Raw genomic sequence first — 12,297 nt, 5'->3', positions numbered from 1 at the left:
AGTGATATGTAAGGTTTCTGTATAAGATAACAGTGCTCAGGTTGAACCAGAGGGTCGCGGTGTTGTATTCCTTATCCCACATCAGGCACGGCCACCGGAAGCTGCACCCGAGGAAAAAGATGGAATAACCCGTGAAGTAACCAGAGTGATACGGGAAGTTTAATTTCAAAATAATATACATTTGTTTTTCCATGCCGGTTACTTAACAGCATCAATGGCATAGAAAACAGTGTCTCGATAATATTGAACACGTAATTATTTAAAAACACGAGTAAAGTTAATAAATAATAAATTATTTATTATGTGCAGTAGTAATATAAAAATATTACTACTACTACTACTACTACTACTACTACTACTACTAGTGTTAGGTATTTTAGTACCATGGTAGCATTTACTGGATATTGTTTTATAGTGACATTATGCAGGAAAACTCTGTCATTCATTAAGGCCCCTTTGTTTTAGTTATTTTTCTCTTTGACCCAAGAATTGATGTGTGAGAATCACAGGCTGGTACAAAGTTGAAATACCACAGAGATCACTCCCTCAGCTACATTAGTTTCTTAATCTTTTAGACGCCTGTTGAAGGCCAAATGGTTTGTTTCAGATTTCACTAATGAAAGAACTCTTCGTTTTGTGCCTTGAAAATATGTCGCTGAGATAATCACAATTGTAGCTGAACTAATAAACTACACAAAGGATGCTTCTTCACCCAAGGGCAGGAAGACGCTGCCTTATCTTGGTCTGTACTGGTTTAAACTGATAATCTGCTGTCTCATGAATTTTACCCTCTATATAAACTGTTGTACTTGTGAATAAAGTTGAGTCACTTTGGGAAGACAATCTAAAGCAGTCTCTGTTTTCTTGTTCTCCCAAGCTGCTCCCGAGCTCGTACTAACACGCTGAATGGCATGCTTGAATATTACTTGAGAATATATTTGACTGTGTTACAGACTAAGGGACATTCTCTGCTGATAGGTGAAGGTACATTCTCTGCTGATAGACGTCCACGCCTCGGAGGAAGCCGATCCACGGAGTAGGCCCTGGAAACAGTTTCCTTCAACTAGTAGTAGTAGTAGTAATAATAATAACAATAATAATAATAATGATAGTGATCTATTGGACTATTACTGGCCTCACCCAGCATGAAAAGACTGATAAACTAAATTAAAATACATGAATTAAAGGTTAAAATATACAAATGAGAAATTGTGGAAAACTCGGTATTTAAAGTGGTCCTTGTTGTTACATTTATTTTGAAAATTCCGACAGGAACTATCGTATGTTGTTTCCGCCCACTTAACTCTGGAGTAAAAAAATCACTCAGGCGAGTGGGAGGAAGCCAACTTGGAAACACGGCGGAGAGAAACTCCCTCTTGTTGGAGAGCGAGGTGGTCCAGCGGCTCTAAGAGCGGGCACACGGCGGGCAACACAGACCGGGCTGTAATGAACCACCGCAGCCTAAATTCACAGCAGCCCTCCCCTGCGAGCCACCTGGAAGTTTAAACTTCGCTTCAAACTTTCGGCGGGGCATCTCAGTCTGAACTCGTTCACTCGTTTTGTGTGAGCAGCCTGAAACCCGAAGCGTCCACCCCACATGTTTCTGTTGTGCTCTCGCTAGTCTCCGGAACAACCAGGTGAGCAGGCCGTCTCGCTTTTCCCGGGAGGAGCCGCGCAGGCAGCAGTGTTGGTTTACCTGTAAGCACACGGTGACGCACGGATCTCTTTGACGCTCACCCCCCTGCTCCTGTGTTTCGCGCTGCGGCTCTCCCGTAGCCGCCGGAGAACAGCAACCCAGGAAGCCGCCGAGCACCGGAACGGTCATGGATCAACGAGGAGGGAGCGAGACCCGGCGGGGGGAAGGCTGGAGAACCCCCGCTGCGACTACCAGGAGGAGAATGCCGGTGGATATGATGTATGCTGTGGGCTTTATCTGCCTCCAAGGTTGGTAACAAGCTCCTCTACACTCCTACTACGAGCAGAGCACATATGGGTTTTATTTACTCCAGAGCATCCAGATACTGTAACTCCAGAAGAATGAGTTTAAAAACATAAATAAGTGCTGGTGGAGCCAACATGGACCTCCATGCTTTTGTGACTACTTATGTAGCTGGTTGAAGTTGGTGCACTGTTGGAACTCCGTGCAAAGAAGGGCTGCTACAGAGAGTCAAAGGTGATGCTTGATGACTTTTTCATTCATGCAAGGAAAGTGTTTGTTGTACGTAGTGGAAATTTAAAGAAGTTAAATTTTGTTGGGCAGGGAGCGGTGGTCAGTGAGGAAAAGGGGGGTACCCCTCCCCCACTGAGCCCGTTTTTTTTAAGGGGGGGGGGAGACTTGATTTTATGAGTTAGAAAGGCAGTTTGTTCCAGGACTGAGAGAAAACTTTAGGGAAGTTAGAGTGCGGGGGGGATGAAGAGTAAAAATGCTTTTAAATTGAAAGGTTTGAAATTGTTAAACACTTTCTTTTTCTCACAATGCTGCAGCTCTTCTGTTTGCATATCACTGTAATTACACAGTGATTAAATTTCTCATCTGCAGCAGCAGAGGGGAATGATGGGATGATAGCTGGTTGTAATCTATCACTGAAGCAGCCCTGCCATGTCATTATGTGTTCCCTTGAGTATACTTCAAACCTCACACAACACACTGGATACGCCATTCCTTGATTATCATATTCATAACTCTGTTTTGGGTGTTTGAGCTGCCTCTCAGCTTTGGCACGCTCCATCATGGGTGACGGTGGAGAGGAGCTACAAAAAGTGGGGTAAAAAAAGATAGTCACGATCCTTCTCCGTGGCCTCCCATGGCGTGAAGCCTCTCCGGAGTTCATAACCTCAGCCGCAGAGCGAGAAGAAAGCCGCAAGAAGATCCTTCCCGAGTTTGTGCAGAGGAATGCTGCTATCCTGCCGGGGGATCGGGATCAGAGACTCTTGTGTTCCTCGTGTCAAAACCGAGTCAAGTTTTATCTGATCTGCACAGATTGGGCTTTTGCTCGCTCTGTCGGCGCCGCAGTGATGGTCAAAAGTGGCTGAAAAATTCCTTGAAGTTGAAGTGTGTCTGGTGCCCACCCCCCTCCGTCCCTTCCAGTCTCCTCATGGTGCCCGCTTTGGGGGATGAATGTGTCCTCTGTGTGCAGGCAGCAGCAGGGGAGACGGAGGCAAGCAAGGCAGTGGGTTTATGTTTATAAAATGAATGAATAGAGCCAAGCCAGGTACCTTCACGACAGCCATGCTTTTTTAACCCAACCTTAGGAATGCCCTATTTTTGTATTTTTTTTAAAAAAAGGGGGCCTCTGAATGGGTGAAAGCGCCACAGAGATCTTTACTCCCCACATGAAGCAGTCCGCACCAAACACTCCATGTTCCTGTGGCCAAATATTTACTGAGATCTGTCTTTATTTTGACTTGGCAGTCATAACTCTTTGCTCGGCTCTCTGCTCCTCTGTTGATCTGGTTTCTATTTGTAGCCGACGTGACGTGGCAGCCCTCTGGAGTACATGAAAGCCACTCATCCAGTCAATGTCCATAACGTTAATGCAGCATCTCTCTTATCTGCTCATCTATGGTGTATTTTTCATCATCTTTGCCTCTTTGTTTCTCTCCCCGTCCTGAAAGATTTATGTGAAAAAATGACTGGGCTGGCTGCAGAGGAGCGGCTCTTGTCAGGCCCTCGTCTTTGATCTTTCTCCCTCTCTCTGTCTCGGGCAGCTGGAGAAAATCACTCTATCACGCTAATAATCATCATTTTGCGATGATTAATGCACATCCTGTCCAGCTTCTTCTTGGGAATCACTTCTGAGTTTAGACTTTGTTTACTGTGTGGATGTTCTCTCCGGCTTTTCAGAATCTGCTATAAAACAAAACGCTGTTGCTACACTGCGCAAACCACAGAGCACGGCACTGGATCTGTTCATCTCTCAAAAAGGGGAAGAAGGTTTCAAGTAGAAGGATGCAAGATGTCAGTATCCCAAAGCTCTCCTATCCTGGAAAGTCGACCAGTGGCTGTGAGGATGCCTCGCTGGCGTACCCACCTGCTGTTGCTCTATTTTAAAATCCATACGCTTGCCTCTTATTAGCCCTGCTGGGGTTGAAGGCTGTTTGGCTGCACACAAGGCGGATTCTCCGAATGCTTAAAGTCAGAGGGGATGGAGGGATGTAGACTAAACAAAGACAGAAGTGCATTGTGTTGAATTTGGAATTTGTCTGTTTACTGTCAGAGGCGTGCGCAGCTGTTTCTAATAACTGTGTTGAAACTGAGCCATTGAATGTGGAAAAAAAAATAAAAAATCCATATATATTTGATTGGATTGCAGTACAGACCGCAGCATGATTGTCTTCATGCATTTTGAAATTTCATCACAAGATGATATTGAGAAAGACCGATGAACATCTGTGCTGTGCAATGCATCACCTAACAGCAGCCTTTCTACACGTGTTATATTATTCCACTTATTTAATGATCTGATGGTAAATTTTCTTTTCAGTAATAAAAAACTCCTCATGCCTCATTTTGTAGCTGATGGGTGTTTCAGAGTTCGTTTAGGTGGCCTTCTAATGTAATGTCATTACCCTGTTTTCTGTCATCTCTATTAACAGTATCAGTCACGCCTACACAAAAGTGCTTCAGTCGCTCTCCTTGAAGTTTAGAAAACATTAAGTTGCGTTGCCATTGGTAATTTGGCCTGTTGTCGTTGAATGGCACTGACTTTCTTTTGGTCTCTGGGTTGCCTTGTTTAGTCCGATCCCCCGATTTAGGATTTTTAAGACCCATACTGATATTTCTTTCAGTCGCACTTAAAATATACAGAGTTCCCTAAAATGTATTATGTGTAGTTATTTATTTACTTGTTCACACTCTGTTGATCAGCCTGTTGAAACTTCCCAGTGTCCATGGCTGACCTTTATCTGTGTGCCTTCAGTTTTGCAGTTAGGTAAGATATGATGAAAAGATTAAACACTCAAAAAATGTTCTTTTTTTTTTACTCTGTCAGAAATAAATATCAGCAAAAGCAAAATAAACACAGAAAATACAAATATTTGTTCATCTCCTTTTTATCGTAATTGATTTTTGAGAATCTCCCAAATACCCCAGTGACAAAGACAAACGATCTGGGTTTCTCTTCTCCAATTTATGTTATTTATTGAGCAATATACTCTCAATATAAGCTGATGGTTATCAGTTATCAATACCTCGTGTTAATATTGGCCACAATACAGCCCCAGCCGGTTTACCGGTTAGGCAATAAGAACAAGAATCAAGAACAGGTCCAGTCTGTGACATTCATATGCCTGTAAGTGTTATAAATGGTGGCGTGTCACAACAGTGAAGCTTTTGCTCATCTGAGTCACACTCGCACCTTTTTTTCCTACTATTTTCAGTTTCTACTGTTAATTAAACAGTTGTGTTGACACTGAGAAGCCTCGATGATTCCCGATCAGTTTTCTGTGAGTGGGAGGGGGGAAAGGGAGCAGCTGAAGTATTGATACGCAAATGGACCCATAAGCAGACTTGATAAAACCCCTTGGAAGCAGTGAAATAGCACAAACCATTCCTGTTAGAGCATAGACCAGCGATACAAAGCAAAGAGGAGAGGAATGTCCCAGCAGCCGTTTAGACCTTTAAAGAGTAGGTAAACAAAGGCGTGCAATGAAAGTAATGAAAGCTCTGCTGTATTTAGCTACCGGGCCTTAATGAATATAATGAGTAACACCTGTGTTTATCTACGCTCTCGTATCAAAATGTCTTCCGCGGATTTTGTCTGTACAGATCGGGGTCTCGGCGCGTTTGTGCATATGGGAGACTTTAACTGGTAGCACTGGTTGTGTGAACAAGGGGGGAGGATTTCTCAGCGTCTTCGGTGGCTCTTATTTCTGGTCGTTTATCAGCCGTGTTTATTCAGGTTTAGGTGAAGCCTTTTGAACTCCACGGTCCCCTGTTTTCCTAAGCCGGCTTGCATTCACTCCCATTATGGAAGGCTCTTTTCCCAGGGGGGAGGATCTTCTTGCACTCTTGCAGAGGCTACACTCATGGCAGCCCACTGGGGTCCATGTCATTTTTAAATTGATGCGTCTTCATCATCTCGGTTTTCCGTCCTTCCAGCGACCCCGAAATCGATCTAGGTGTGCCAGCTTTAAGGATGCTGGGAACTGGAGGCACACAGCACTGTTGAAGATTTGTCAGCTGGCAAACGCATGTCACTGTGATGCCTCTGCACATGGTCTCTCTTGTGTCAATAAAAGCCTTCTTTTTTTATGTTATTTTTCTTATGGGGAATAAGCTCTTTTTCGTTTTAGTTTTCCTGCCAGCTAAATGAGTTGTTTGGAGTCATTTTGAAGTTATGGATCAGTGGTTGCCAAAAACAACACTCTCACCAGCCCCAGAGGGAGAGTAAAGAAAGAAAGATGGATGTGATAGCTTATAAGATGTAGTGTTGACTACTATTTTCCAGGCGCTGACATTTAATGTTTGGTATGTGCGCCTAAGGAAGCTTACCTGCTGATATGTGCAGGTTTATTTTCTTTATACTGACCACTGCTCTTTGCAGCCCCTGTTGTTTCTGTAATGACCCACTGAGTGCTGCGTGCATGTCTCTGTGATGCTGTGCATGCGTGTGGTTGCGCTGGCTCCTGCTGCAAGGCCCTGTGGTCGTGATTGGAATCAACCCTTGTAGCTCTCCCGTCTCCTTTTCCTTGTTTCCTGTTGCATTTGGTTTGTTGCTTCTTGTGCTCGACCGTCTCATGTGGAAGGATCGCTCTTGTTTATCGACTCGGTGCCTCTACGGCTCTGTCTCCTGTCTGGACTGGACTAGCGGTTAACCCCCCCGTTACTTATTTTGTGTTATGCACAGAAATTATAGCGTTTTCAATTACTTGCCTACCCAGTTGGCAAATTTATCAGAGCTCAAGTGGTGAAATCTTCCAATCAGATGGGCTTTTTTGTTAGTTTATATACACACACACACACACACACACACACACACACACACACACACACACACCTAGAAAGCAGTGATGAGTGATTAGTCACCAATCAACAATCAATAGACAGAAAATAAACTGCAAGTCTTAATTGAGTTATTTTCATTGGTCGCCATTGACTTGTTATAGATCCTGTAATAAATGAATCTCATTTTGACTTCTTTTATTTGTGTAACCAGCAGACATCTGTTTGGGCTCTACTGGTAAGTCTGATTAGCCAAAGCAACACTTGTTAAAATGTCTTATTTTAGAGGATTGGATCTAAATTAGAGGTTTTTAAGATTTAAGGTGGGAAATGTTTGAGTTTGAAAAGGACAAGCACACACGCACCTACTCAGCTACACTTTTTTCCCATCTTTTATGATAATTAGGCGTCATCTGGAATGAGCTTTCACAGCCGGTCGAATGCCTTCACACATTCCTGGAGAGTTACTTTCTAACAAGAACGCTAACTTTGTGCTGTTTGTCTTGCAGTCGCTGCAGTGAAAGGGAAAGTAATCACTGTTGTGACAGAGTCTGGAAAATCCACCTTATAAAAGTAAAAATGTGCAGGGTCTTTTGTTTTTTTGTTGAAGGTTTGGCCCACATGAGGCCTGCCTGAGATTGCATTGAGGGTGTTTACGTTGGGGTGTTGTATATTATCTTATCTCCTGATCCTTTTCCCAGGTCCGGTCTCACTTGTGAAGGAAAAGGTGAAAGAGTGAACTAACTAATCTAATAAATCAGATCAGGTTTTCTTCCCTCGTTCACTTGATGTCTCACTAATGTGACATTATTATTCTCTTATCAGATGACGTGCGTGACACCTTCTTGCCATCCTTCACCTCCACCCTGTCTAATCTGCCGTGGCTGAAATCACCCTTCTGCTTTTAGTGATAACCTGTAGTATCACATTTACCTTAAATGATGAAATACATGTGTTTTTACTAGCCTGACACACTGCAGCTGTAACCCGCTCAGACGGTTGTAAATCCTTACAACTTTTCCCCCTGCAGGGCAGGTGCGAGGCCCTGGCGAGGGGAGGCTTCGGAGTGAAACAAAACCCCTGTTTTGTTCTCGCATTGGTGCCAAAGCATGCGCGGAGCTAACGTCGCATTCAAATGCATCTGATTGAAACGTGCAGGAATGCCTAATTTGGCTTGCGCCCCGTTTGAAGGGGAGTTGGGGAAGAAAAAGGAGGGCAGGAGAGGAGAAAAGGCGTCTGGGGCGCCATTGCATAATCCCAGCAGCCATTAACTCTTTGCGTCCTGAGGCTGAATGAACTCATCATAGCGATAGGCCACAGGCAGAGTGACACTGGGCTCTCAGTCACCCCTCAGCTCCTCCTTGGCACGGCAGCGGATTTAAACAGATTGACAAGGCCACTGGTGTTTATTGAGAAAGGCCGTTAGCGATGTTTGATCTTCAGATCTCCAGCTGGCTCCGACTGACCCTGCGGGCAGACCAGTTGTTGTTTCTGAAGACTTTCTTTTCTTTGAGTAGATTGCATATTTTTGTTTCTATCCTAATTTCTCGTATCGTCCAGCCTCCTCCTGCTATTTTTGGCCGTGTTCCTGCTGTTGCCGTTTCATCTTCCTGCCGTGGCTTCCAGGAGGGCCACGTCTGTCTCCATGGCAGCCTGTACAGTGTTAACCTCCTGGACCCGGTACCTGACTAAAGCTGAGCAGCTGGGATTTACTGATGTAGCCAGCATAATGTATGAGTGAAGCTGGTGGCTTTATCAGCTCTTGGCGCAGGGTGGCTGTGAATGTTTTAGAGCTCCCCGGTTCCTTTGAATCCGCGCTCATACATTTGAGGTGCAAACTAGAGTACCGCTCATGTTCTCCGAAGCTGTGAAGAGTAGAAGAATATCTCAACACAGCAGTGTTTCTCAAAAGCGTTTTCTTTAATACCGCACTGAAAGAAATATGGGGACAAAGTTGGGGATGTCTCACTTAGAGATTTATGTGTGTGTGTGCAGACGTGTTTACAATTAACTGTAAGAGTTATTGACCTAAAGTGACAAACAGGGACAGCTGGTACTCCTGAGCACCAGGGCAGTCCTTGTTAATTGAGTCTTTGAGAGCTGAAGACATTTAGATTATATTACCATGCATCTGTCACAGTTCGCTCCAGCTTTGCTTTTATTTTTGTCTCTGACTTTGTTTTTGTCTTAGTTTCGACTCCTTTTGCTCTCGTTGTCATTCAGCGCTTTACTGTTACACACTGAGGTTTTTAATGCAACCGGTTCGAGTTTCTTTGCAAAACAGTGGCGACTGAAACTGAGCTGATCTCACTGAAGCTAATCGATACTGAGCAGTCACAGCGCTACGGGAGCAAGAGAGACACATGTGGCTACATTAGCAGGATGATGGCTTGCATTAGCATCGTGCAAGCCAGATGCAATTACAGCCCATTACACATGACTATTTTGATTAAAGGAGGCATCGCATTTAATATGCTTACCAAGTGGACCAATCAAACCGACTGAGGTCTTTGTTGCCGTGACTCGTATTTACATTTCTGGCAGGCGGACTTCAGTCTGTGGCGTAGGGCGAAGAAAAATCCAGCTGCTCATTTCTGTGTGTTTATTACTGTCCATCTGTAGCTGGTTTAAATATTGCAATGGATAGCGGAAAAACTAACTGGTCGTTGCCTTTGTTTGCATCTTCTACCTCCAGCCAAAGTTCTGCTTAATATATTTGCTTATGGTTTAACTTTACAACAAACTCTTTCTTAGTAATTGACCTCTTTAGGTTTGTGTCGTGTTAGTATGAAAGGAATTGGTTTGTATTTTCTCATAAAGTCTAGCTAGTGTTCAAAAGAAAGGTGACTTTTAGCCAGAAGTGTAAGAAAGCTTTGTTGGCTTTAAAGCCAAACATCAGAACAGCCCCCCCCCACCCCACAGGCCCTGTGAGTAATTCATTCATTTGCCCTCTTGCAGTTGACGCTTTTAACCAGGATTAAACCTCTGCTCTTTGCACTGCTTTGCCGTGCTCAGTGGGTATGACACTATGGGCTTCTTAACAGCGTGAAAATACTTCGAATTAGATTTAATCTTTACTCTGTTAAGGCCTCTTTTTCAGGATTGCACACACTCGATTAACTTTTGTTCATTTGCGTGGGATTTGCCCTGTAATCAGACCCTTACAGCGAAGGCGGTCGTTCACTAGATTTATTTAATGGCGACATAATCGGCCAGTGAAACCTCTGCTGACCGGAGTCTCGGTACGCAGGCGTGCATAATTACAGCCGTACATCCCCTCCTGCAGCCGTGCACGCTCAGGCAGCATTTGCACATTATGGCCCGCATTGTTCTGTGTTAGCAGACAGTAATTGTCACCGCTAGTGAGAGAAGCTCATTACACAACAAGCGTAGTTATTTTGTGGTTTTTAATTATGTTAAACAACCTCCACGGCATCCCCAGCTTCATCTTGTTCCTGCTCTGCTGCTACTGCTGCTGTACCGTTTCACCCTCCTCTGCCCCTTTTCACTTTTCTTCCTTCCAGTCGCACAAACTATGCCAAATGCTGAAATCCCTTTAAACCCCGTCCTCCTTTCTGCTGTCCTCTATCTGAACCTCCCTCCGAGTCTACGTTAAGCCAGACTTCAGTGCTTTTTTTAAAAAATCGACTCCGACAGAGGGATGGCACAGCACAGTCAGAATAACTGAGTAGGTTTGCAGCATGATGGTTTTTTCCCCCTCCCTGTAAAACTATGCCTTTGTTCGATGTTTCCTCAGCTGAAATGAGCGTGCAGCTGTGTTTTATTCAGACAGCTGCTTTGGGGATGTTGTTTTTTTTGTCCAAACAAATTGTCTGTATTGATTCAAAGGCGTCTGGTTCCTCACTCTGTTTCGGGCTCATGTCCTCCTGACCAAAACACCTCCAGGCTGTCCAGCAGCGAGGTGTCATGTCAGGAGCGGAAAATTCAGTCGGTTCGCTTGTTTTCTGACTTGTTTTCACCAGTCTGGAGCATCTGCTGCAGAAACATCCTTCCTGTTAGTCTACACTCCCTCCTTCCTTCCTCACTATTCTAGCTTTTACTGAGCAGACTTTGTGATGAATGGGTCAGCTCTTGAAGTTTAATTAAAATTTAATTCTGTCTTGTTGTCGTACTGTATATTTAATGAAAAATTCTTGTGTTTTCAATGAATTAAAAACATCTCTGGGTTTCCCTGGATGCCTATTTTTCACCAGTCTAAAGCTGTTTTTTCCACTGCCAAGAATAAAATTCCTCAGGGGCAAATTTGATCCGAGTATCCCTTTTTTTTCTTTTAGGAATTGTGCTGCATTAAGAGAAAATAAGAAGTATACAGAATCTCTTCATCCCTACTCCCAAATACACCAAAAATTCATAAAAGCTTTCCAACATAAATTACTTCAGTCCATCTCTTCTCGGTTATCTACACTTGGGGTCTTAATAGTTGCATCGGAAACCTTTTTTAACAGGTAGTAAGTACTGAAAAAACACAGTACCCCTTATGCTCCGTTATAATTTCACAGCCCAAAATAAATGGTTTGAAATCTCATTTTTCTCTATAATACTACAAAACATTACTGGCTTTGACAAAATGTCACTATGATTTTCTTTTTTGGACTTATAACTGTACATACATCAATGTAAAATCAACATTTCTTCAATTAATTTCATTTTCATGATGAAAGAAAATATTAAACTTTGCAATTTCCCCCAAAACTGCAGGAGGTTACAGGGTCTTCTCTCAGTGGTTTGTTACTGTGCACCCACCGTTATGCTATATATGTATAAATAGTTCGATTTAAAAATTGCTGCTTTGGTCTGATGTAATTTAATCTGGTTTCTTAAGCTTCTTTCCCCCAACTACAGAGAACAGCTTCTCTGTAGGGCCATGAATTCGAAAGTTTTCCTCATTGTTTTGGGCTTATCAGTGCTCATATCAAGGGAAGATAGCAGGGCCTGCTGGCCTTTGTCTGTCTCTGAGCTCTGGCTCTCCTTAGCTACAGCCACTTTCACGTTTTATCTTCCTCAAACTGAGCATATTCAGCTGGTTGGTGCTGTTTTAAGTGAATGATTAGATTTGTTGTCCTGAATGTTTTTGTGGCAGTTCCCTCCTTGAATACTTGCACTTATTACAAACTTTGTGTCTTTTAACAGCATGTTGGCATGTGGGTGTTAGCGTGCACGGACTGTGACATTGCTAGCGTCTCACAATCGTGAGATATGAGAAGATGAGAAGGTGCGTGAGACTGACCGCTCAGTCAGGCAGAGTGCCAGCTAGGGCGCTGAGCATTGACCCTGGATGGGCAGTCAATGCATCTCTGTGAAAAAGGAGGATTAAAGTTATCATTTGTAGAGGC

At 43.6% G+C, this 12,297-nt stretch overlaps 1 protein-coding gene across 1 annotated transcript in view; it reads left to right on the top strand.

The window, feature by feature from the left end:
- The first annotated feature begins 1,277 nt into the window (after nt 1-1,277).
- The window catches only part of ptk7b (protein tyrosine kinase 7b), a 70,433-nt gene continuing 59,413 nt past the window's right edge, over nt 1,278-12,297 (top strand). Inside the window, exon 1 of the mRNA XM_026189413.2 lies at nt 1,278-1,944. Within this exon, the coding sequence (XP_026045198.2) occupies nt 1,824-1,944 (121 nt within the window). The 5' untranslated portion in view covers nt 1,278-1,823. The remainder of the gene's footprint in view (nt 1,945-12,297) is intronic.

This window comes from Astatotilapia calliptera, chromosome 13, assembly GCF_964374335.1.
Source record: "Astatotilapia calliptera chromosome 13, fAstCal68.1, whole genome shotgun sequence".
NCBI classification, from domain to species: Eukaryota; Metazoa; Chordata; class Actinopteri; order Cichliformes; family Cichlidae; genus Astatotilapia; species Astatotilapia calliptera.
Note: the sequence above shows the minus strand (reverse complement) of the source record. Positions and strands in the feature narration are given on the sequence as shown.